Source organism: Pyrgilauda ruficollis, unplaced genomic scaffold, assembly GCF_017590135.1.
Source record: "Pyrgilauda ruficollis isolate IOZ18807 unplaced genomic scaffold, ASM1759013v1 scaffold48, whole genome shotgun sequence".
Taxonomy (NCBI): domain Eukaryota; kingdom Metazoa; phylum Chordata; class Aves; order Passeriformes; family Passeridae; genus Pyrgilauda; species Pyrgilauda ruficollis.
Genome location: NW_024526377.1, coordinates 8,539,779 through 8,565,506, shown reverse-complemented (window position 1 = coordinate 8,565,506; position 25,728 = coordinate 8,539,779). Strand labels below are relative to the sequence as shown.

At 43.2% G+C, this 25,728-nt stretch overlaps 3 protein-coding genes across 8 annotated transcripts in view; 2 read left to right on the top strand and 1 right to left on the bottom strand.

Annotated features, from left to right (window-relative positions):
* AGO2 (argonaute RISC catalytic component 2) overlaps nucleotides 1-11,851 on the top strand; it is a 61,328-nt gene extending 49,477 nt beyond the window's left edge. For both annotated transcript variants that reach the window (XM_041479151.1, XM_041479150.1), the window contains one exon: nucleotides 51-11,851. In XM_041479151.1, coding sequence (XP_041335085.1) covers nucleotides 51-159 — 109 coding nt within the window. In that variant the 3' untranslated portion in view covers nucleotides 160-11,851. The remainder of the gene's footprint in view (nucleotides 1-50) is intronic.
* Nucleotides 11,852-13,941: 2,090 nt separating this feature from the next.
* On the bottom strand, nucleotides 13,942-16,557 carry CHRAC1 (chromatin accessibility complex subunit 1). Its single transcript, XM_041479463.1, has 3 exons — nucleotides 16,244-16,557; nucleotides 15,521-15,647; nucleotides 13,942-14,777 (listed from the first exon to the last, which is right to left on the bottom strand). The coding sequence occupies exons 1-3, from the start codon at nucleotides 16,379-16,381 to the stop codon at nucleotides 14,632-14,634; spliced, it is 411 nt and encodes a 136-aa protein (XP_041335397.1). The 5' UTR covers nucleotides 16,382-16,557; the 3' UTR covers nucleotides 13,942-14,631.
* Nucleotides 16,558-20,659: 4,102 nt separating this feature from the next.
* Nucleotides 20,660-25,728, top strand: part of TRAPPC9 (trafficking protein particle complex subunit 9) — a 441,472-nt gene continuing 436,403 nt past the window's right edge. For 4 of the 5 annotated variants that reach the window (XM_041479416.1, XM_041479414.1, XM_041479417.1 and 1 more), the window contains exons 1-2: nucleotides 20,739-20,837; nucleotides 21,527-22,127. In XM_041479416.1, coding sequence (XP_041335350.1) covers nucleotides 21,544-22,127 — 584 coding nt within the window. In that variant the 5' untranslated portion in view covers nucleotides 20,739-20,837; nucleotides 21,527-21,543. The other variant, XM_041479415.1, reaches the window with a different exon arrangement.

Below are 25,728 nucleotides of genomic sequence, written 5' to 3'. Positions count from 1 at the left end.
TTCCCCCCCAACCTGTTGGTTTTCGTTTTCCCCCCTCCCTTCTCTTTCAGTGCTGAAGGAAGCCACACTTCTGGCCAGAGCAATGGCAGAGACCACCAAGCACTTGCTAAGGCAGTCCAGGTGCACCAGGACACGCTGCGCACGATGTACTTTGCTTGACATGTTTTAATGTTCAGCGGCTCCCGACAAGGCAGAGTTGGATTCACACCAGACCAGCTGCACTTAGACCAACAGATGCCCCACCCCAGGGACAGCCAGCAATGAGTGATGCATCTTTATTCCTTTCTTTCCCATTTGCAAGGAAGCCTTCCGTCCAGAATTTCAGACTTGATCACAAACTGCATTCTTGTACCAAACCCCACTGTTGTCGGAAATGTGGTTTGCCAAAAAATCTCTGAGCTGCTTGGTATAAAACAGACCCAGATTTTATAATTAAATCAAGAGCTGCAATCTCAGGGCTTAGGGAAGAAAAACAAAAAAACCAAACCAACAACTCAACCCACAAAACTCCTCATTCAGTTTGCTGTTCATTGAGTTGCTTTTGATAATTTGGAAAGATCTAATTCATACTAAGGTTTGATGAGCTAAAACGCTGTGAATCAGCTTTTAGTACAAAGGAAAGCAAATCATCTTTTGAGTATTTATGAAGCCTTGACTATTCTAGATGCATTTACAAAATTTTTATTTTCAAAATAAGAGCGTGACAAAATTCTGGTTTCTAATTGTCTTATAAAGATTATTCTCAGATTATTCTCTGTGTGTCTAAGGACAAATGTATTTTCTGAAGCTTGTTCTTGAATGTTTTTTATTGTGCTGCATTTTAAAATGTTTTTCATAGACTAAAGATGAATTTAAAAAAAAAAAAAGAGAGTAAACCTGTACTTAAGCTTTTAATAGCTCCAGTTAGATTGGCAGAAGAAAATGTGCCATTTAAAAAAATTTGTAAAGATTTTTTTTTAAATCATACTGACAGCTAACTTTAGGATTTGTCATACAGGACTGTGACATTTACTTTCCAAAGTCTCTAAAGAATACGGGTCTGTGGTGATGAATACAGTACAATCCTTTTTCACTGTTGAGTTAATGTAAATTTTATATATGTTTCACAGTATTAATGTGATAGACTAGATGCTATTATTTATTTTTATTTACTAAGGAGTGCTCATTATACTTCTGTTAACATATCAAGAATGCTTTGAACTTAGAAAGTAAAATCCTTTTTGTGGGGACATTACTCTTCAAATGCAAAAAAAAAAGAAAATATGCAATCGATGTGGTGAGAGGAGAGAGATGCAGCCAGTGTCTGTTGTAGCTTGGGATTTGCAGAAAGGCTTTTTCAATGTGCACACAACACAGCAGGTTTTACCTCTGCGGTTCAGACGCACACAAGACCAACATCCTACATTCATTCAAGCACAAAACAATTGTATTTTATTTATATGTTGAGTAGTGGTGAAGCAGGAGCTCTGCTAGAGGAGAGTGGCTCGCTGGAAGTTAGGCAGAAGTCAGAGAATCTATGCAGTAAAGATAAAAATTAGGAGATTGAAGTTTACTTAGGGAGGGAGGTGAAGCTCTCTTCATTATGCATAAGATCTGTAGGAAATGTGAGAGTTTTGCCATTCTCTTAGGAGAAGCATTAATTAAAACTGCTAATTATGAGACAGATGCTTCTGTTAGTTTGCACACTGGATTCATAAAAACCATAACACACATGTAAACCATTGCACTAATGACAATGCCACGAGCAGGTTTAGGAGAAAATGGAAAAAGCCCAGGAAAGTTGTTTATGCTGACTTGATCTTGTTTGTTTTTCCATGGGATAACTGAAATAAGATGCTGAGAGGCAGGTTGGAAAACCTTCATTCTCCTCCACTGATGGATTTTGCTTTGTCTTTTCCCTTTTCTCCGAGCAGCTGCTCAGTCTCTTTGGACACTTTTACCTCTGGCCACTGGGATGGGCAAGTAGCTTTAACCCATGCAGAGCTCTGGGCCACAGAGCAGGTCAGCTGCAACCAGGTGGTGTTGGATAAGCTAGAAAATGCCCAGCCTTTGCTGCATAAAGACTTTTAGGTACATAATTCCAGTCCAGATCTTCACCTTGTAGCAGTGTGAAGGTTGTCGGTGTTTTGTAGGTGAAATGTAAAACCTGTTAATGAAATAATCATATTTGTACTATTCTAATTGGGTGATTAGGCTGCTGGCTCAGAGTATCTTCTTGGTCATAGTTCTATAAATTCAGATTTCTGTAAATTTGAAGCAAATCCTAGGTAGCATTGTCTGTCTTGCTGTGTGCCAGCGAGGTTGTACCTACCTCCCCTCAAGCACCCCTAAGCTGCAGATCCTCCCCGTGGTGGGTGTGTTGCACTTCTCTGTGTTTCCTTCAGAGCTTTCCTATTTCAGTGAAGATATTCATTTGGCAGAGTTTTATATAAGAATTATTTTTATATGAATTCTTCTTATCAAATAGGATAAAGATCATCCATTTTAAGACATCATTTAACTTATTTGCTGTCTGTTATGCAGAGACCTCTTGGATGTGAAATTCATCCCCCTCCTTCCATGCAGATCTGGGACAGTGGAATTGTACAGGTGGTCAGATGGGGTGAGGAGGGCAGGATCTGTCTTGACCTCAAATCTCATTTCTGAAGCAGCCTGTGACTGCACTGCATCCTATTTAAAATGTTTCCTTTGTGAGAAAAGGAGTTTTAGGCAGGCCCTTAGTCTGACAGTAGCTGTTGTTTGTGCATCCTCTTGGAATGAGCAGAAATTATGTAGCTTTCCTTCCCTAAGTATGAAGAACTTGGGATGTTTATGTGCATTTCAGGACATTTTTAGCTTTTACAGATCTTTCTAAGCCTCTAATACTGCTAATTCTTTATGCCTTGTGATTCACAGAAAGACTCCACAACTGGTAAAGTTGTAAAGTAGGTCTGTATTTATTTGGTGATGGGCAAATTAATTTCTAACCCTCATGTTTCACTTGTGTCTCCCTCCTTTTCCCTTCCACCAGTGGTGAATTAGTGAATAATTTAAAGCATTTAAAAAAATACTGATTAGATATATACTTTGTAAAGTACAGTATGCTGGCAATCCAGCACCTCCCTTCCTGGGAATATTTTTAACATAAATTACATATTCAGGAATGTCTCCTGTCCAAAAAAAAGCCTGCCACAAACACATAAAATCCTAGAATTACTTTTTATTCTGCACCTCCCACATGTCTGGTGTAGAACAGCAACATCTCAGGTCAGCACAAAGCTCAAGAAGTCTCAGTCTCCCCCAGGCTGCTGGTGGAGAAGTGCCAGCTGAGGTCACAGCTCTGAGCCTGGGTCACTGTGCAGGTCAGGTCAGCAATAACCAAATTTGTGCCACCCTCAGGCACTTGGGGCATTTTCCAGCCTGTGCAAAGGAGTCTCATTGCACAGCCCCCCCAAAACAGCATCAGCAAGTGTGAAATGCTCCTCTTGGGAGGTGACAAGTGCTATCAAAATACACAAAATAATTAAAAGTTTGTCTTTTTTTCCCCTGATGTACAAAATCTAATGCAATTATGAGGTTTGCTTGGTGGTGGAAGTTTCTGCTGCAGTGGCTGAACAGAGTAACCAGTCCACTCCATCTGTTCCAGCCCCCAGGAAACAACTGAGCTGATCCTTAGGAGCAAATGTCCTGTTGGGAAATGCTGGAAGGAGGTGGATTTGTCTCTGCCTTTATGTGGCATTTAAGACAGCCCTATGCAATTTAACACATGTGTGTATGCACTGATGTACAGAGTGAGGTCACTTGTTTTGTTAGAGCTCCTTATTTTGGCTTGGCTTGCTTTAGAATATTTGACTTTGTGAATTACAATCAATAATCTTCCACGTTCCAGAGGCTTTGGCACAGGAATTCCCTTGTTTCTTGATCTGTCAGGTAACAAATACCTTTGATCTCCATCCAGGCCCCCAGGCAGCATTCCCTGATTGTAAAATCAAAAAGGTTGTGAAGGTTTGGCTTTAATTCTGCCTCTCTCAATAATTCCTGCAGCCTTTGTTGTAACAGAGTCTTGTTCTTGTTGGATCATTTTTATAACATAAGACAAGAGGTTTTTCCACAAGGATTTTCAAATTGAAACTTCTGGAGAGGAGGTGTGAGGAGTTTTTTTTCCTGAAAAGATTGAAGTTTCTAAGATGCTTCTAAGTTTTTCTTTCTGACTAAAGTTGTTCATGTAGGTGCCCAAAGGCTTTTGATTAAATAGCATACTCAGTCAAATAAGCACCTCTGGTAGCATAAATAACCCATAAGGGACTTTTTTTTTAAATATATCTTTTTCTCATTAACTAAACGAATGTAAGAAGAGTTCTCAGTATTTTTCACACTTGAGACCAGTGTAATTAAACTCACTTGTTTTCCTGTTTTTTAATACTCTTCTACCACAGTATCTCTCTTTCTGTGGCTTTCCCCATTCCTAATGCAGGGCAGTCCTTTGTTTTTTACTTTTATATTCCATCTGGTCACATGCTTCTTGATTCACACATGCCATCTTTCTTAAGGAAAACTTCAAGTAGAAGGTAATTGCACTGATTGTTGGGTTTTTAAAACTCCCTTTTTACTGTAAGATTTTTTTTTTTTTTGCATCTGCTGTAGCTGTTTGAAAATACTGTAAATAGTGCTCTGTACAGCAAGTACTGAAATGCTGGAGATACCATTCCTTGTTCTATTTTCCAGAATACTGCCATATTTTCCAGTGTTGAGGTAGGAGCTTTGCTGTTAAATGCTGTTATACTTTGTGTGCATTATGGTATCAATCCAAGAAGGGCACAGTTGCTGTATTACAGTGGAAATACTTAGGGTTTGTCTGAATTTATAAAACATTTCTTCCTTCTCTCCTCTGTGCACATTTCTCCAAGACCACAGAGATGCAGTTTTTCAGCTCTCACTGTGCTCATTGTCTGTGCAAGGTTCAGATGCCAGTTTTGGTATCAGTTTGATGACTGATGGCATTAATGTAATACTTGGATTATCAGGTGTAGCTCTCCCAGGTTTTCCTTGCTTGTCTGATTCTTGTGTTGTAGAAGCAGAATCTGTGGATGTGGCAGAATTTAGTGGAATGACAGGGATTTGGGATCCACTTATGATGTCTTGCTGTCTGTCCCTGCATGGTGTGGGGTTGGAGTTGCAGAGGATCTTTCAGTGCTCTGAGCTGCCCATGGATCTCCCATCCATCCATCAGCAATTGCCTTTTGCTTCCAGAACCCTCAGGGATGGGACAGAGCCCAACTCCAGCCCCACTGGCTGATGCTAGGATGCAAACCAGCAAGTTCTGCCTTCTGTTTCTGAGGGTTAATGACTGGAAAGATGCATTTCTGAGAGGGTTTAATCCAAATTGTATGGGAAGGGGGTGCTGTGTGTGCTTGGTGTGGCACAGAACCTGTTTAGTCCCATTTAGTGTTTCAGTTGCTTTGTCAGAGTTGTTTCTTTGAAGTGTTAATTTGAATGTAATTGCTTGGCCAAATCACTACAAAAGTGGGTTTACGGGAATCTTTAGTTGCAAAGCAGATGCAGTTCAAGGCTACCTCCTGTATTCCTTCATGGAAGAATTAATTGAAGTGAACCTCCCACTAAGCAGCCAAAATGCTCCCAGAGGGACTGGATTTGTGCTGGTCTGTTCCTTACTGGGAAGTGGCAGTGCCATACTGTGATCCTGGGTGGCTGCTCAGCCTTCCCTCTGTCTTCCAGAGGCATCCCTGTTTATTGAGAGGGTACCAGACCTGGCAAGTGGCACATCTGGCACATCTGCTTCTGGTCAGGGTCACTCCATAGCAGCAGCTCCCTCTGTGACCTGTCCCTTCACTTGAGTTTCTATACTGTTGTTTTCCAAATGAAAAATGTTTCTGTACTTTACTTGTTGGCCAGAAAACGTCAGGTTTTCTCTGCAAATGACATGAAGGTGCTTGAAATATATTTTGAGTCTGAGGCAAAAAATATGTATTGGATTATTTTTTTAATGTGTTTTTTAGGTAAGTTGACATGCGACTGTAAGAATGAAAATACTTTATTCCCTGCTCAGAAAATGATAAACTTTAAAATGTGGGGGAAAAAAACAACCCAAAACACCAAAAAACAACCCAAACCTGAGTACGTTCATCTTGGGACTGTTTAGTGTCAGTTCTGTGCAAAGCCTTGGCCAAAACTCAACCTTGACATCAGTGCACGTGGACTGAGGGTACTTGAAGTGACCTGAAATGAAACTGTAGAGAACTGTGTTAATACATCAGATTTTGTTTACAATTATTCCAAACAAGCTTCCTCATCTCGGAACAAACCACTCTGCTGACAGAAATACCTGTTGGAGCACAGTGTGCTGATGTGGTTTCATAGCAGTGTTAAAGTTGATTTTTATTTACAAGTGACTGGGCTTTCTGCTGTGGATTTTGGCCTGTCAGAGTGAGTTTCCTGAGATTCTGTGCTCCCTGTAATTTCCTTCCCTTAATCTCTGGGTCTAGACTCTGATGAAGCTCATCCATGGCAGGAGGATTGCTTATGTCCTGACTTTCTGGAACCCAGATCTGGCAAATGACTGAATAAACCATTATAAACCAGCTCATTAATAACTGAATATGGTAAAATCCTGTCAGTTTGTTTCAGTTCTCAGTCATGATTTAACAAAGCCTTCCCCAAAAGTGTGAAGTGCAGGGTAAATGGCTGCTTTGGGGAAGATGTTTCACTACTTTGTGCACTGCAGATCGTGGACACCATTGCTGGCAGGGCTTGCAGTGTGCAGAACAGCTCCTCTGTCATTGGTGGGAGCAGAGTTTTGTGTTTTCCAGACAAGGCAGACCCAGGATCATCAGGAAGTTTGGGGAGTGAAGGAGCTTCATGCTGGGTGCTGCTCATGCCCTAGAGAAGAGAAACCCTGGGTACCCCAAGCCTTGGGGAAATGAGAGAGGAAGCAAGGGGAGACATTTCCTTCAAAATTGCCAATTTAAGCACTTGTTAAGGTGACAGTTTAATTCTTAGTTTTCCTTCTGGCTTCTCTGCAAGTGCCCCACAGAAATCCTCCACCCTGCACCCATCTGCTGGCCCCGTCCCAGAAGGGGAAGGCTGGCAGGGAGCTCCAGGAGTCGATTTGTGGTGTTGGGAGCTCTGACTTGGTTGGGGCCGGGCCAGGGGCGCTGCTGGATCTGGAGGGACAGGAGGTTGGCAGGAGTTTGGCAGGAGTTCATTGTGGGAGTTCTGCAAGTGGCAGCACTACAAACCCACAGTACCAGATGCAGGCTGTGGCTGCTCCTTCCTTCCACCTAAATATCCTCCAAAAAAGCAATTCCTTGGGATTTGCCCATGCACTGCCTCAGCAGATCCATTGTAAACCTGCCTGAGGCTGCTCTTCCACCAGCCAACCTCCCTGAGGCTCCCTGAGGAGCCTTGGGTTGCATGGCAGTTCTGTATCAAAGGGAATACAGGGAATACAGTTCTGTATCAAAGGGAATAATCCTTTCCACAGGGTTCTCAGGAGTGCACAGGTTTTAGTTGTATTTTTTTCCCCACATTTTGGATGTGCTGTCGAACCATGGACTTCGTTATTTTTCTTCCTCCCTTCTCTAAGCACAACTAAACCACTTGCTGGAGCAGCTGCTCTCTGTTCATCAGAAGGGATTGCAGATGCTGTCTGACCTGGGAGCAAGCCTAGGAGTTGTCCCCAAAATAAAATTTTAACTTTTCTAGTCATTTTATTGGGATTTTTTTGAGTGTGCTTGGCAAGCATGAATGGTGAACAGGTCAGCAGGCAAGCTTGGGAGTCTCTAATCCCCTGGCTGGTGCTGTTTGTGTTTGCTTTGTTAGGTTAGATTTCCTGTCAGAAAAAAAAAAAAAATGTGGACTCTTTTCTGTATTTATCAGCTTTTCCTGGTTTTAAAGCCATGAATAGAGGAAGCTTCAGTCATGCTGGTTTTTGTGAAATTGCACATTTTTGCCTGATATGTACTTGACTCAAAGCAGATCCTGTCTGGGCTTTATGGGCACCCCAAAACTCAGCTGCTGGGGGTTGGATCAGACCTCTCATGTACCAACGTGACATGCAGTGAATTTTGTTTCTAGATTTCACCAAAGTTAATTCTGCATCAACTGTGAGCTGCTCAAACCTGTTTTATAGCACTGTTTCTATGCTGTTAAAAAATAAGGATTTGACCCAAAGTCTGTCGTTCCTGATAGATTTTCTCATGAAACTTAAAGACTGAGCCCTTCAATTGCTCATCTCATTTACAGATGACAGCTTCATAACTGCATTTTACAGAAAATAAGAGGGAAAAAAAACCAACTCAAACAAACCATCAAAAACCATTAAGGAGTAAGCTTTAGATTTATGTTGGAAAATCAAATTTTCAATGAGGTGCAATGAGGAATTACATCTGGCAAAGTTCTGTGCCATCCTGAAGAGTGTTACCACTTCCTTTCTGTAATTTGTTGGTAAAATTTAGTAGATTTTTTGGATCTGTGTGTGTCCCTTTCTATGTGTGTACACACACGTGTGATAGGACAGGGGACAGTGTATAGGCTGTCTGTAAAAGATACAACGACAGTATTTGGCTGGAAATAACAAACACAATTTCCCTGGCTTTTGCAGTATTTTATTGTACAATCACAAATATTTCAACATTTAGGGCAGTTGATAAGTAAAGACCCAGCCCCAGATTTCTGTGCAGCGGAGTGGTTGATTTGATCCTGGGAGGGCAAGATGGAAAACAGAATGTATTGATTAAATCTATTTTTTTTTTGCTTTAATTTTGGTACATTGCAAAATAAACTGACTTTTATCTGTTAAGGTTTTAATCTTTTAATAGTTTCAAAAATTCTTTTAAAATTATTTTTTATAACATAACCGAAAAAAAAGAACCAAAAATCAATCCAGAAGCTCCATATTGTAAATGTTCCCTCCAATCAAAATGTTTTTGTGACCATTTAAAGTTTGTTTTTTTGGTTTTCTGGTTTTTTTTTTTGTTTTTTTTTTTTAGGAAAAAAGAAAGATATGATGTTAAGGTTGTTCCAAGTGGTACTAAATGTGTGTTGAGTAGTGTTGTGTGTGTGTTGCATCTCTGTGGAACTGTCTCGTGCTTGCAGTGTAGAAATGATTGGTGCTGGCTGGGTGAGAGCAGCACTTGTAATGCAAAACCCAGAACTGCCCTCAGCTGACTGCAGGGCATCCCTGGCCCTGCAGGGTTTGCCGTGGAGCTTGTGGCATCACTTGGCAGTGCTGGGGGTCACAGGGGTGGAATTCACCCATTGCTTCTCTCGCTTTTTGCCGTAGGTGAGCACTTGTGTGATGCTGTGTGGCCACGCCACTTTAAACTAAGCCTTAACTAAATGATAAATGTGTCAGATTCCTCTCTCAGAGTATGCAAAAATACTGTTTAATGACAGGAGGATGCTCCTGTAGATCTTCAGTGTTAGTCAAGGCAGTCTCCTGACGTGAGGAACAAGGGACACCTGTAGCTGTCTGTACTGTGATGCCTCTTTGGGTGCTGGCTGTCGCAGGCTCTCGGGCATTCCTCTGGCAGCTGACCCCAAACAGGCTTTCCCAAATCCCAGCTTTTTGTTGTCCTTGTTGTCAGAGCTATTCTCCTCCCTCCCCCTGCCAGCAAATCTCTGCCTGAAGGAGGATTGTGATTTAACACTTCATATTTTACATCCCAAAAAAAGCCATTCTTGAATTCCGTGCTTGCTTTTGGGTAGGTGCCATTGCTTCCACTTCTTATGACTGACATAGGATCCTTAAAACATTTTAAATAGAGGCAAAAAAAAAAAAAAAAAGTGTTGGGGACCCAGCTTTCTTTTATTTTTTTTCCAATTTGGATCTACCTCATGTAACCAGTTGGGTGCTAATTACTCAAATTGTCAAGGAGATTTGGCAAAGGCGACCAAACCGACCCCATCCAGGGCCCAAACCCTTGGGTTTCTTGTTCAGAGACAACAATCTTGGATTTGAGTTCTATTCTTTGTGCCTTTGTGTTTTTTCCCCCCAGTGCACAACAATCAAAACTCATCTTCCTGATTAGAAACAGCAGATGGTTTTTAACTGCGCCACAAAAAACTGAATTTGAAAATATTTTTTGGTGTAGCAAGTTGTAAAATCAAGTATCACAGCTGACCTAGGCAAAGAGAAATACCCAATAAAGAAGGTTTTGGAAATGTTTAATCCTGACCTCAGATCTCTACATCTCTGTGTCTCTGTATATGCACATAGCACACAACTTTGTGTGTGTATGTGTGTATATATAAATATAAAGTGAAGGGATACACATGTAAGAGTGAGGGAATAAAACATCACTGACCTTTCCACAGTTTTGTACGTAACAGTTTACAACTATGTGTAAGTTTTTTCTACTATGTGAACCTTTTTTTACTGAAAAATAATTCCTTTTTGGAAAGCTTTAAGTTGTGATATGCTATCATTTTTTGAAGTTTAAAAAAATTTTAAAAAATCCACTATTTACCAGTACCTACTACAGAGGGGGAATCTTTGCTGTAAAACTGTATTTAGTTTAAATATTAAAAGAAAAAAAAAATCTATATATGGGATTGTAAAAGTGCATTCCATCATGGCAGGACTTCCCAGATGTTTCCTAAGGCTTTCTGTTGCAGAGAGACTCGAGCAAAAGGAAAATGCCTCTGTTCAGTGTTTTTATAAAACTGCTCCATCAGGTCTAGACTTAAGCTATATTTTCTAAAGCCTAATCATCCTTTAATATGCTGCAGATAAATGATCAGCATGGTTGCACTTTCTCAGTAATAATGTTTGCCCTGCAATTGGCTCGTGATAAGGACTTTAGTTTTTTAACAAAACCAATCGTACTTTGGGCAGAAGGTAATATTTATATAGGTACCTCAAGATAAAAAAAATAAAAAAAGAGCCTGAATATGCTGCATTTTGTTTCTTTAACATTTTTCATGTAGCATTTGTTTGCTTTTCTGGTTTTTTAGGAGATGACTTAGCTACCTGTTTGCTTTGGGGGACCCCAGTAGTGTTTTTAGGCCGTTGTTTTCTCTGGATCTCGCAGAATGTAGTATCCTGCCTTGGGATCATGCAGGAGTTTGGGGTGGGATGCGCCCTGCAGTGTGTACACACGGGGAGGGGGACCATGGAAATTTGCTTTATAGGCTTCAGAAAAGGAGGAAAAGGATACTATATTCCTAAAACAGACAATACATGTTCCTAATTTTTAATTATGGTTTGTGGGGTTTTTTTGGCTTGTTCTGCTTTCTTGACTCTTTTCTCAAATACTAATGTGGAAAGGAGCAGTTGATTAATGGGGGCACACAGTGACCAAACCTGCCCCACTGGTGGGTGTTTTGAGGGTGATTCCCCAAATCCATGGGTAAGAGCAGTGCCCCACATTGGAGCAGGACCCTCCTGCTCTCTGCCTGCTCCCTACTGCAGGTCCACCCTCTACTCCTTCATTTCCGAGTCAGTGAACATCTAAAAATGTGCAGAGATGGGGAATTTTTGTTGAGAACTGTTGAAGGAAGCTTCAAAGGCTGTGAAATTGAGCATTTATTGTCATGTTTTTAAGCTTAGGTGGGTCCTTTTCCAAGTTTGTTTTACAGCTTGCAAGGTAAAATAGTTTGCACTACTTTTGCAATAAACTCATGAAAAACCTAACAGGTTCTGTTCTGGTTTCTTACTGTATATATACAACTAATACTAAAGATTTAGCATAGTGTTTTTCACCTCAAAACATAAGACTTGTAACAAGCTCAGAATGCTGTAATTCCTGACAAAATAATGATGTGAATGATATTTTATAAAGTTATTTTGTATGGTGTCGATTTTGTTTTGCCTCATAGTATGTCAATAAAATAAAATTCCTCATCTTTACAAGATATTGTCTGACGTCTTTTCATTCAATATTTGGGCATTTTCTGCAGTTCCTTGTGCACTGTGAGACTCTGCCAAAATCTCTGATCCATTGCCCTCCTTTGCATTTCTCCCCTTGTTTGTGTTTGGATGTTTCCCTGTGCTTCCACCCTCTCTGTGCCCAGCCAGACATTCCATGCTGCTTGAAATGCTTACAAGTTGTACTCCTGGAATTCTTTTGGGAAGATGAACATTTTGGAAACCACATGCCTGAAATTGTTATTATTTATTTTCTTTCTGAGTGACTCCCTACAGTGATCAATTTTTAAATGAAGAAAATGTAGCACCTGGTGGTGACTATAAAGCATCCAAGAGAATTGCAAGGATGCCAAGGAGCTTCCTTTGGGAGCCCAACCCTGTACACACAGATTGGTTTTACTCAGTAATGTGAAATCCTGTCAGAGCTGTCTCTTCCCTTGATTTTTTCCCCTAGTGTTTTGAAACACCACTTTGAATTCAATGAGGTTTTGCTCTGTGTCAGGCTCTTGGGGAAAACAAATAACCCTTCACTGTTTTGATGGCATGGAGCTATGGCAGCTGCAGGGCCTTGGAGAGGGCTGTGGCAAATTTTGGCAGCTCTGAAGTCCCCATCGAGGATTCTGGCTGAATGAATCCAGAAGGGTGTGCACATTCTTCTGGGCTCAGGAATTCACAGAATATGTTCATCATCCCACAGGAAACTTGTAAGAGGGATGAAATGTGGTGATTTATACTTAGTAACCACAGTTCTTTTGTCATTTTGGCAAGTTCAGGAAACTTCATGTCCTTTGAGCAGCACTGGCTGGGGTGGGGAAGGGTCTCACCAGCTGGTGTTGTGGAGGGGAATAGAAGCAAGTCTGTAACAATAATAATTAACCCAAAAGTGTCCCCTGGCCTGGGTTCCACTGCCTGAAATCCCACAACACCTTTAACAGGTCAAGATACTTGGTCACTTTGGAGGAAGCTCCTGTGAAATGATGCAGTTTGCACAGAGGGAGAAAACAGAACTAAAAAGCTCAAGGGTTGAGGTACAGACAGCGAGGTCACTGAAAAGTTGCTGTGATGGGCAAAACAGATGTGACTGGAGGGAAATTGATATAATTTACTGACAAATTAGGTGGAATTAGATGGTGAGAAACGAAATCAAAAATTAAAACACCTTCCACCCCTTTCCCAGTCCCTTTTCCTCTCCTGCCTCCTCTCGCCAGGGTGGGGATGGGGCTGTGGTCAGACCCTGCCAGGGCTGTTTGAGGATGTTCCTCTCTTTGGGTGTGACCCATCCATGGTTCAGGTATTTGCTTGTTGCCCTCATCCCTGTTTCTGCTAGAGATTCACTGTGCAATTTTGTGCTGGTGGATCTTTTTTTTCTTTCCCAAAAAACTGACACCCCCTCCCCCAAAACAGCATTCCACACTGTTTTCTACCCATCTCCATGCACTTTTAATTAAAAAAAAAAAAGGAAAAAAAAGAAAAAAAAAGGCACAAACCAACTCTTGGAACAATGGTTTAGTTCTGCCTTTACCCACTTGAGAACTTCCCCAGGGATCCAGCCCCACTCAGCACTCACTGCAGAATTCCTGGTACAATATGATTGTCATTTATGGCAACTTCAGGAAAATTCTTTACAGTACAGCATCCTCTGAATTGTTAGAACAGCAGGAGCATTTCTGGTGTGGCTCAGTAGCTCTGCCAGTCCCTGACTCTACCTGCCTAAGCTCCATTTGGCTTTCTTAGAATATGGAATGTGCTGGATTGTGGATATGCTGGAGCTCCCTGCTGTTTTCAGAGAAATTGAGTGTGGTTGTGCCTTCAACCCAAGAGAAGCAGTTCACTGTTCAGTTTTGCTAATTCTTAATCATATTAGGCTGTTGCTTGAGACAAATTCCTGGCTGATTTGCTGTCCAGCTTTTCTGGAGTGAGAGGTTCTTATTACCTGTTAACATTCCCATGCTTACCTGAGGCATTTTTCACCCCTGGGGACAGATCTTGGTCACTTCTCTCTCTCAGACACCGCCACACTGACCACGTGTGTGACTGAAACTGGAAAGAACTACAGGAAGTTTCTGCATCCACTGTCAAGTTTTCATACAAAACATTTATTTTAAAAAGTTGCATGTAAAGTTTTACACAGGATGGTTGCCATTTCTGTAGTAAAAAAGAAAAGCAAACCAAAACCAAATGACAAATCCATCTCTGTCACTCACATGGTAAAGGAGCTGCTCTTTCTCAAGAACCCACAATTAAAAAACTTCAGTGTGCATTTTGGCAAGAGGAACTGCAGAAGTGGACTTCATTCAAGAAAAGGGTTCTGGATGCACATATTTACATAATTTTCTACCCCATTTACCACCACAGCTACAGAACCACCATTAGCTCTTGGGATGGATCTCCTCCTCTCCCATTTAGGTGCCCACATGGCTGTTTTTACAGGCTTTGTTAATGGACTTGGTCCACTTTTGTAGCTTTTGAACTGAAAGCTGCCTGAAAGAAATTTTAAATTTGGGTAATGATTGTCTGACAAAGTAATTTCAGATCATCTGACCAAGCTCTGCTGTCAGGTTTGCACTTTCTCTTCCTACCCCACCGTGTTTCTGAGGGAAGAATTCCATTCTCCAACGAGTATAAAGTTCAATTTCTAAACTTCTTAAAGCAAAAGCAGATGGCTCAGTGTAAAAATACATCCAGCATCTGGATTCTCAGTCACAAAAATAACATCCTTTATACAATAGAAAATGGATCAACTATGAAACAATTCTCCATTGGCCTTAAGATCCAACACTGTCACCAACAGCTTCGTCTTCATCCTCTTCCACCTCAGCCTCATCATCGTCTTCCCGCACTTCTCCATCTCGCTTCTCTTTTTCAAGCATTTTTAGGTATTTGCTAGCTAGGATCTTCTTTGGCAAGATGTCTGAAAGGCAGAATTGTTGCTTTTATTGTCAATTTGAATACTTGCATTGCCTTGCTAATACTGTTGCATCCAAACCACTAAAGAAATTAAGTCAAAAAGAAATATTAGTATTTTTAGCAAACCTTAGGTGAATAACCAGGTAAGTCAGCCTGACTCACACACTGCTGTAAGAGTAGGAGGGAGTTACCCACTTATGGTACAAGTAACCAAAGATAAGGACTCTATTTCATGGCTGATTACTGGCAACTTTTACTGTCTGCTGATGTAAATTACTCGATATAGAACAGAGTACTCAACTGCCTTAGATCCAACGAGCCATTAATATAAAATCCAAGTATCAGTAAAAAATGTGTGTGTGTGTGTTTGTATCTAGAAGCATAGAGGGACCATATGATGAAGCTTCTTTTCTCAAAACTTATAGATTCCTATGTGTCATTTTTGGTCCACATAACTTCTCACCTAAAGATGTGCAATGATCTTTCAGATGGAACTGCTGGAATTTAGGAAATGCTTAAGGCAATATCCTGAGAACTGTATACAGTGTAACTGTATAAATTAGAGGCAGCAGAAAAATCCCCATTCACGAAGAAATGTTTCTAGGGAAGTAGTTTATGAGTTCCAGTTGAATGCTAAACAGGAGATCAATGACCAGTAGCAGAACTGGATCCTCACAAAACAGACCATTAAGAGCAAGATTTCATTTTCCAAAGCAGACACTGGATTTACCCTTGTGTTAGCAATACCTGCAAGGAACTGAAAGGTCTCACACTCTTCTGCTGTATGAGACAGGTCAGTGTACGTCAGAGCATTCTTCTCCTTCCCTCTGCCGTGTTTGTAGGAGTATGTAGCCAAATACTGAACAAAAAGCTCCTAAAAAATTAAAACAAAAATTAACAGTAGTCAGACTAAGAATTCAAACATATCATTGATCCCTATCTAAAGGCAGAAGTATTGTATTTAACTGCACATACACTGGGTGCTCAGTGCAGCGACTCATTAAATTTCAGTACCTGAAGGGAGTCTATAGGAAAGATGGAGTGAGACTATTTACAAGGGTATGTAGTGACAAGACAAGAGGGAATGGCTTCAAACTGACAGAGAGTAAGTTCAGAACAGATATTAGGAAGAAATTCTTCCCTCTGAGGGTGGTGAGGCCCTGGCAAGGTTGCCCAGAGAAGCTGTGGCCGCCGCATCCCTGGAAGCGTCCAAGGCCAGGCTGGACGGAGCTTGGAGCAACCTGGGACAGTAAAAGCTGTCCCTGGCCATGGCAGGGGTTTGGAAATAGATGTTCTTTAAGGTTCCTTCCAACCCAAACAATTCTGTGATTCTAGACTCAGCTCCGTCTGGGGATGCGGACAGAGAAGGGAAGCGGGAGCCCGGCCCGGGGCCGCTCCGAAGGCAGAGGGCCCTCAGCCGGGGACGGGGAGGCGCGGGGGGCCCGAGGGCAGGGCAGGACGAGCCGGTACCGTGGCCTTGGCGGTGAGGAACAGCGCGTCCTGGTTGATGCTGGAGACCTCCGGGGAGCTCTTCATGATGACGCGAATCCGCGACAGGGGCAGCGACACCAGACGGTTCTCGGTGCCGCTCAGCCGCGCCGCCGCCATCTCGGCCCGTCCCAGCGGCAGCGAGGGCACGGCCCGCCGGGAGCTGTAGGCGGCGGCTGCCGGGACTACAGCTCCCTACAGCACCGGGAGCCGCCCGAGCCGGGACTACAGCTCCCTACAACACCGGGATCAGCACCGGGACCCGCCTCCTGCCAGGACTACAGCTCCCTACAGCACCGGGAGCCGCAGTGGGACCCGCCTCCAGCCGGGACGACAGCTCCCTACAGCACCGGGAGCCGCCCGAGCCGGGACTACAGCTCCCGACAGCACCGGCATCCGCACTGGGAGCCGCCTCCAGCCGGGACTACAGCTCCCTACAGCACCGGGAGCCGCCTCCAGCCGGGACTACAGCTCCCTACAGCACCGGGAGCCGCCTCCAGCCGGGACTACAGCTCCCTACATCTCCCGGCAGTTCAGGGACCCACACAGCGACGCTGCCGCTGCACCACCCCGGCCCCGCCGGCTCTCTCCTCCCCGCCGCGGACGGACAGCGGGTGCGGGAACACCCGGGGCGCTGAGGCTCCGGCGGCTCCGGCTGCGAGTCCTTTCATAGAATCACATAATCACGTAGGCCGGAAAAGATCTCTGAGATCATCGAGTCCAACTTGTGACCGATCACCAGGTGGCTGCAGAGTGATAAGGTCGCACCCCTGAGCCTCCTTTTCTCCAGGCTAAAGAGCCCCAGCTCCCTCAGCTGCTCCTCTTCAGACTTGTGCTCCAGCCCCTTCACCAGCTTTGTGTCCCATCTCTGGATATGCCCTAGCACCTCAATGTCCTTCCTAAATTGATCGGCCCAGAACTGGAGACAGCACTCGAGGTGTGGCCTCCCCAGGGCCCAGCACAGAGGGACAGTCACTGCCCTGGTCCTGCTGAAGGCCAGGAGGCCTCCTTGGCCAGCTGGGCACACGCCGTCTCATGATAGCTGCTGTCAACCCGCACTTCCAGGTCCTTTTCCACCAGGTCATTTTGTGCTGAGCAGCTTTCCAGTCACTCTTCCCACCTGGCTGGGTTCCTGCTGCCTCAGGGTTCCTCAGCTCTCACCAAGGCTTCTCAGCCCCAGGCTGGCACAGGAGGGTGGGGAGCTTGTTTTTAATGGCAGCTGGGCATCTCCTGTGTGTATCCCGATTACAGGCCACTGCCTACAAAGTTGTTAAGCCAAACTGTAATTACAGGCTGCTCAACACCTCTGCAGCTGTAGTACAGTACCAGGGATTGTGTCTGGTCATCCTGACACTTGTCAGAGCTGTGGGGGAGGGTATGGAGGGCATGTGTAAACTATGAAGTGATGATGGTGCTGCATGTTCATTATTAGCACATTCCCCATTTACACTGTGGGACTGCTGCACGGGAAGGTTGTAACGTGCTTGTGGATGGGTTTTTGATGCTGGGAGTGTTTGCTCCAGAAGTTTGCCTCTGCCTGTTTGGGGAAGAGCTGCAGGCTGAGTGAGCACTTCCAGAAGTGATGACATTGTTTGCATTAACTCATTAATGGTTTCAATCAAAAAGTTTCCAGTATGCTTTACAAACAACATGCCTGATGGTTTCTATTGGTAAGAAATCTGCTAAGGCCACTAAATTATCTCTACTTAATATGAGAGAGAAAATCAGGAGCTTTTTCAGAATACACAATAATAATTTACGTGGAATTTAGGGGAGAATGGAATGTACCCGTGAAGAATCATTAAATGGAAGACACAGGAGTTTATTGACTGAATGTTACTATCTTATACAGAATGTGCCCAGTATATAAGGCCAAGGCTACAGATTATACTAATTTATTAATAAAATATAGCACCATGAGCAGTTGGAAGTGCAAGGATAACAACAGTATATGGTAAATTCCAAAATTACTGTATTTGGGGACATAATTTATAGTTAGCTATTGCAGATAATCTGTATCTCTTAGGCTATATAATTCTCTTGAGATTACATTTTATGTGAGATCATTGTGTGTATTTTATATCTGAAAGGAAGCACAAATACCCTGGGATGCTGCCTGGATGTCTGGAAGGATCAGTTTTTTCTTGATCCTTACTGTCTTGTGACATCTTGTGGAGACAGCTGACATTACTCCAGCAATGAATTTCTTAAAAAGACTACCGGGGTCTTTCATGATTTCAACATACAAATGAACCCACATCAAACTGCCAGGATTTCTGAGGATATTGAGCTTGCTGGTGGGGAGGCACAGGTGAACGCACCCCTGAGCTCCTCGGAGCTGCTCTTTTCTCCTCTGCCAGTGAGAGCTTGGCCAGGTGTAGTTGCCTCTGTGAGTCACTGCCTCCCAGAGAAGGGACAAAAGGAGCAGGAGCTGCCCCTGGCAGGAGAAGGGAGGCTGTGAGTGAGCGGGCTGAGCACTCCCCATCCCTGTCTGGCCCTAAAGCCGTGCTGCTGTTGGGCTTGGCCAGCCTCTGTCTGAGACTCTGAGCCCAGCTTGTGCTGCTATCTCTCCAGCTCCTTTCCTTGTGGGAAATTTTGTCCATTTTTTGGAAGATAACTGAAGGTCAACGCTAAAGCTTGTTCAGTTCCTTTTATGCTGGTGTTTTTCATCATGTCTCCCTAACTGGGGAAACCTGAAAGGAGCAGAGAGACCTGCCTGGAGCCCACAGCTTCTGCCACAGTGGCTGAGGAGACGTGGAAAGACGTTGTGGGCAGGTGAGGATTAATCTCTTCTTCCAAGTAACAAGTGATGGTACAAGAGGAAATGGCCTCAAGTTGTGCCAGGGGAAGTTTAGACTGGATATTAGGAAAAATTTGTCCAGCAAAAGGGTCGTCAAGCATTGGTACCATCTGCCTAGGGAAGCGCTTGAGTCACCATCCCATGAGAGATATAAAAGCCATGTAGGTGGGGCTCTTAGGGACATGGTTTAGAGGTGGCCTTGGCAGTAGTAGGTTAGACTTGATGATATTAAGGATCTTTTCCGACCTAAATGATTCTATGATTCTACCTAAATGCAATTGTTGATCCAAACTTTTCAAATGCTGTGTGTTGTATTGAAATTATTTTGTTGGAGTGCCACTACTTTAAGTCATGACATGGCCCCTTATCAAAGGTTGCAATAAGGTGTCCCTGGACCCTTCTCCAGGCTGAGCAACTCAAACTCTCTCAGGCTGTCTCCACAGAGGGGGCACTTCCACCTTCTGATTTCCATGACTTCCTCTGGACCTGCTCCACAAAGTCCATGAGTTTTTCTTGTGCTGGGGATTCCAGACCTGGAAGAAGCACTGCAGGTGAGGTCTCCAGAGTGGAGCAGAGAGGCAGATTCTCCTCCCTCACCTGCTGCCCACACTGTGGGATCAACCCAGGACATGTTTGGCTTTCTGGATGCAAGTACACCCATGGCCACCTCTCATCCAGCCTCTCATCCACCAGCACCCCCAGGTCCTTCTTGGTGGGGCTGCTCTCAATCCACTTATTCCCCAGCCTGTGTTGATACCAGGGTTTGGTCATCCAGGTGCAGCATCTCGCACTTTGCCTTACTGAACATCATTAAGGTTCCCACATCCTCCACCAGAAATTCACCTGAACTCGTATTCATACAAGGCCCATACTTCTGGAGTTTTTGTACTTCCAGAGTTTTCAAGATTTTGCCATTTAAGCTATGTGACTGAGAAATCCTCTCAGAGGAAGATCTCTCTCTTCTCGAGGAGGCTCAGGGGACCTCATCACTCTCTACAAATACCTCAAAGGAGCTTGTAGTGAGCTGGGGCCAGCCTCTTTTGCTGTGCCAACAGTGTGAGGACCAGAGAAAATGGACTTAAGCTGAGAGAAGGGAGATGCAGACTAGATATTAGAAAAAAAAGGTTTTTTTACTGTTTGGGTGGTCAGGCATTGGAATACACTGCCCAGGGTAGTAGTGAAATCACCATTCCTGGGAGGGTTTCAGAGGCATCTCTGTGATGTGGTTTAGGGGTTTAGTGGGAGTGCTGGGTTGACAGTTGGACTGGATGGTTCTATGACACCAGACCAATTTCGGGATTTGGGAATGCCAGGAAGGCTCACTTCATTCTAAGGGCTAGCTGGAGCCCTTTAGGTTTTCATACACAATCGGCTGAAATTCACCAAGTGAATCAGTCATTCATCCACTCCTGTTTTGCGTTCCTCTTGGAGCAATGCTTCGTGTTCACAGGCAGAGGCTTCCAGTCCCCGTGGAAGCCCCAGGAGCAGCACCGCGGACGACGGCGGAGAATCGCCCCGCTCCCCTCACGACTCTCCCGCCATGGCCCGCCGCGCATGCGGGGCGGAGCTGCCATTGCCGTCAGTTCCGGCGGCAGCGGGGCGGCTCCTGTCCCGGCTGTGAGTGCCGCTTCCCCGCTTACCGCCCGGCAGCCGCGTCCCCCATCCCGGCTGTGAGTGCCGCTTCCCCGCTTACCGCCCGGCAGCCGCGTCCCCCATCCCGGCTGTGAGTGCCGCTTCCCCGCTTACCGCCCGGCAGCCGCGTCCCCCATCCCGGCTAAAGGGATCTGTGTGGTCCAGGAGGTCTCAGACATGAGAGGATTCAGGGATGTGTCTCTCCGTTCAAGACTCAGCTGCAGTACAGTAATCGGTTTTAGAGAGTTCAGGAGAAAAGGGATTCTAAATATATAGACGTAAAGGCAGAAAACATTGCCTGGTCCTTACCTGTGTGTGTTTTGAGAAAGCAAGACTTTGCTTTTCCTCAAAAATAGATTTTCTGGTCCTGATTTTCCTCTGCTGGGACATGTACGAGCTCTGACAACTGTATAAAGTTTTGTGATCGTGATATGGTGCTTGTTTACGCCTCACCCCACACAATTTTGCATATTTCCAGAAGAAAATGGGACTGAAGAGCCTGAGTCTGACAGGCTCTCCTGAGCTGGTATTTCTGCCCAGTGGCTGTGGTAGAGACTTGTGTGAGCTGGCTTGTGTAGCTGCACAGGGAGTGAGATTCGCTTGGAAAGCTCTTATGTACAGAGTTTTGTTTCATAAGTGACTAAAAGTCCTCCTTGTGTGCAGTGTAATGTCAGTAGGTTGCATGGTTGAAGATTTAGTAAAATATTGCAATAAACAGTGGTATTGTAGCACATAAATTCAGGCTGGAGAAGTGTTTAGCATTGAAGCCCTGGTTTGATTCAGCAGCCCCGTGTACTTCTGAACATTAATTAAATGCTTTTTTCTTTCACTAGCCTGCAATTGAAGCAAAATGAGTGTTCCTGACTACATGCAGTGTGCTGAGGATCATCAGACCCTCCTGGTTGTGGTCCAGCCCGTTGGCATTGTCCCTGAAGAGAGCTTTTTCAGGATCTACAAGCGGATTTCAGCCGTGAGCCAGGTTAACGTGCGCGACTCGCAGCGAGTGCTCTACATCCGATACAGGCACCATTATCCCCCAGAGAACAACGAGTGGGGGGATTTTCAGACACACCGCAAGGTCGTGGGGCTGATCACTATCACAGAGTGCTCTTCAGCAAAGGAATGGCCTCAGACTTTTGAAAAATTCCATCTTCAGAAGGAAATGTATGGCTCTACTCTCTATGATTCCCGCTTGTTTGTCTTTGGGCTTCAAGGAGAGATTGCAGAGCAGCCCCGCACAGATGTGGCATTTTATCCCAGTTATGATGAGTGTGAAACTGTGGAGAAGAGAATAGAAGATTTTATCGAGTCCCTCTTCATAGTGCTGGAGTCCAAACGTCTTGACAGAGCCACTGATAAGTCTGGAGACAAGATCCCCCTGCTCTGTGTTCCTTTTGAGAAGAAGGATTTTGTAGGTCTGGACACCGACAGTAGGTAAGCAGCTACTTCTGTCAGCTCACAGGTCTTAGAAAACCACATCTGTGGCACTTGCCAGACTTTAGGATAAGCCTATTAGAAAGTACAGGGTGAGCCTTGTTCCAACAGAGCTGTGCTCTGATCTTTCTGTGTCTGCTTGCTGTAGTTTTAAGAGAATTTAACGTGTAGTCTCACTGTATTTGATGTTCTGAGCTTGTTTTTATATATACATTTAACTGATGAAGCTCATCAAATAACAGGAAGAAGTCACAGGAGTGATTTGACAGATTCTGCTGTAATGAGACTTTCTGCTGGAAAACTTCCAATGTTTTATAGATATACAGTATTAATAAAAAAATTCAGTTAGCATCAATGAAACTATTTTTATATCATGTTGAGTAGTATTGGACTATCCTACTTACTGTATTTTTTCTGTTTAAACCTCTGTCTACTTTTTCATTCTATGAGACAATGACTGTTTATTTTGATGATGAAGTCCAGCATCTTTCCCTGTCCTTCTTTGTTCTGTGTAATTATTTGTTATCACTTTTACCTGTCTTGTTTTGCTACCTGTTTGTTTTTTTGTATGTTAGAGTTTTATCCCCCCATTTTTCCTTCCTCCTCATTTGCATACTCATGTGTCAGATTTGAGTGTTGCATAGTTCCTGTGCAAGGGATAAGTAATTCTGGCTTGATAGCTACAGGCAGGTGCAAAATCTGTTTGATTCTGCTGAAATCCAGGGAATGAAAGCAGCCACCCTTTGTCCTAGCAGAGGTGGGGAAACCCTATGAAAACTCAGGCTGTGTGTGGAAATAGTGGTGGTCATATCTGTGTTGTACTCTAGGGATAACAGCAGGGTTTTTTTTGTGTGTAAAAGCTCAGAGGTGTCCAGGCAGGTTTGTGAAGCGTTTAGATGAAATTAATCAGCTCTGCCTGAATAGTTGGTCCTGGCCATTCCAGGTTTCTAACTAGTTTGAAGCTTTTTGTTAAATTATCTGTGGTTGCTTGAAGGACCATCAGTACCCCAGTGCCCTGCTCCTCTTTGGTGAGCACTTGAGCTGGCTCTGACTTGTTGGTCCCTGTTTGTCCCTGCACTATTTTTCAGTTATCAGTATTAATTACTATGTTACTGCTTTTTGCACACGGGTGGTAAAATTGAGAAGACTGGACAATCCTTTTTAGAATCTTGTCTTTAGTGACTCAGTTTGAATGAAATTTGGCTGAATGTAATCAAAATTTCCTGTTCCAAATAGGTAGAAAATGATAGCTGTTGGCCAAGAATCTCAAAATCAGAATGTATTCTGCTGATCAGTCGTGTCTTCTAAAAAACTGGATTTGGAAATTGGTTTCTTAGATAAATGACTAATTTCTGAGCAGTGGCTGTGTTGTTACGAGTGGGAAATACTCCTTGGGAAGTCCTGAGCTGGTTGGGAGGTGGAGTGACAGCAGAATGTGTGCCCACACATCTCTGAGCAGGTATTTGATGCTGTTGCAGTGAGGAGTTCAAACAGATTCAGTGTGGTGCTTCAGTTCTTTGCAGAATGGAAGGTGTGTGACCCTGTGTGTAGACACAGGGGTTTATCCAGAGTTAATCACTGGCTCAGCTCTGCACACACCCTTGCTGGGAGGTTTGAATACCAAACAGGTTCTCAGTAAGTCTGGATCAATGGATGTACTTGAAATGTTTGCTGCACCAAACTGCTCAAGGAAAAGCTGTTAAATATTCTAATTTTTCAGTTCAGTAGTAAGAAAGTTCTTCAGTTGTATTTTGCTGTGGAGTTAGTACTTCTGATTGTTTTAAAACTTAGGATTTATACATTAAAACTTCAGAAAGCTGAATGAAAATATATTTCTAGCTTCTCTGCAGCCTTTCTAGGCACCTTTCATGTAGCCTGATGCATCTCTGCCCTCTGTTCTAAAGCAGAAACTCAAGTCCATGGGATAAGGTTGAACTCAGGTCAATTTATTAAACTAACTTACACTTTCAAGCCAAAGTCTTTGGATGTGAGCCAGTGATAGTAACATTACATTTTATTATTGGTGAGTTTTTTGGTGCTTGGATTGCAGTTCACAGGATTTTATTTTAGCACATTCCCTTCTGTAGTGACAGATTGACTAATTAAGGGAAAGCACTGCATACCAGGGAGAGACAGGGCTGGGAAGGACCTTCTTCAGTAGAGAGCACTTTCTGTTTTTGCAAGATTGGATGTGTAATTCTCTTCAGGGAGTGCTCAAGGTTGTTTGAATGCAAGAAGTGGGTACATCTGGTAGAACAACTTTTGCTACTTTGTTGGTTTTGAGTCTGTCATTATAATGATTTTACAGAAAGAAATAAAAACATGACAATACTGAGATATTGAGGCAAATGAAGCAGCTGTTTTGAGAACAGGTGGAAATTTCTAAAGGGTGAAAGGCAAAGAAAGTCCCTTGATCTTTTCCATATACTTTCTGTCTATTTGCAATTTTTGTATATAATGTATCCTGACCTCCCAGTCAGTGTGCAACCAGTTACTTAAAACCACAAATGTTCTTAACATTAAGTAAATGTCAGAGAAGACACACTGTTCTTCTAACAGAGGGTATGTCTCTGCTGCTGTAATTATGGATAACTATTTAGGCTAAATAAACATATCTTTTCCTATAACTTCTAAAATTGAAATTAAATGGCAGTGTGTAGCAAAGGTGTAATTAAATGTGTGGTGCAGCTGTAACCTGGAGGTTTTGGGATGATAGATTGAGGGAAATATGATAAGAATTTACATGGGCCACATAATTCTGATCACATGATTTGGAGACTAATTAAAACTATTGAACATAGTTTGTACCTTAAAAGATACTCTTTTCCAAGTATTTTATGGTCAAATATTAAGGTTAATACTTGTGTGATGATCAGGGATTTATATATAAACCTGATCTTTTCCCTCACCCAGTTAGAAGACTTTAATTAGCTTGGTTGCATGATAATTGCCATGGAAGTCAACTGATTGCCTTCTTTGAAGATGCAAATTTCATAAATTAGGAAGATTGATTATTATTTCAAATAAGGTAATTCTTGGGAAAAGTGAGGGTGATCTTTGTCTTTTGCAAGTTGCTTGTGTAATGACCAGGAGAGACACATTCCCAGAGCTGACAACATACACAAACTCTTTGAATTTTTTGAGTAGAAGAACTTTTTTTGGCTGGTAGAAAACTTTATGTATGAAAAATAGTGGGTTAAGTCCTAAAATGTTTTAAAGAAATGTTGTCCTGTTAAACAGAAATTGTAGGACTGAGAGGCTGACCTTGGGTTAATTCCTGGAACATTCAGCCAAGTGGGGATTTTGGCAAATTGGTTTATTTGTTCTTTCTGTTTCTTCATCTGTAAATTGGATAAAATATTTATGTGGTCACAAGGCTGCTGAGGATAGTTGAAAACGTTTCTGAAATCAGCTGCACTTGATAGTTATTTGTAGAGGCTGGGAGATTGATGGAGAATGATGGAAACATGTTCTCATGATGATAAAAACGTCCTACAAACTGAAAACTAGGAAATATATGTGCCAGAAATACTGAAAATCCCATTTGTTTTGAGTTTTCTATTTTATTTCTGTTTTCAGCTAAAAATAAACATACCTAAGT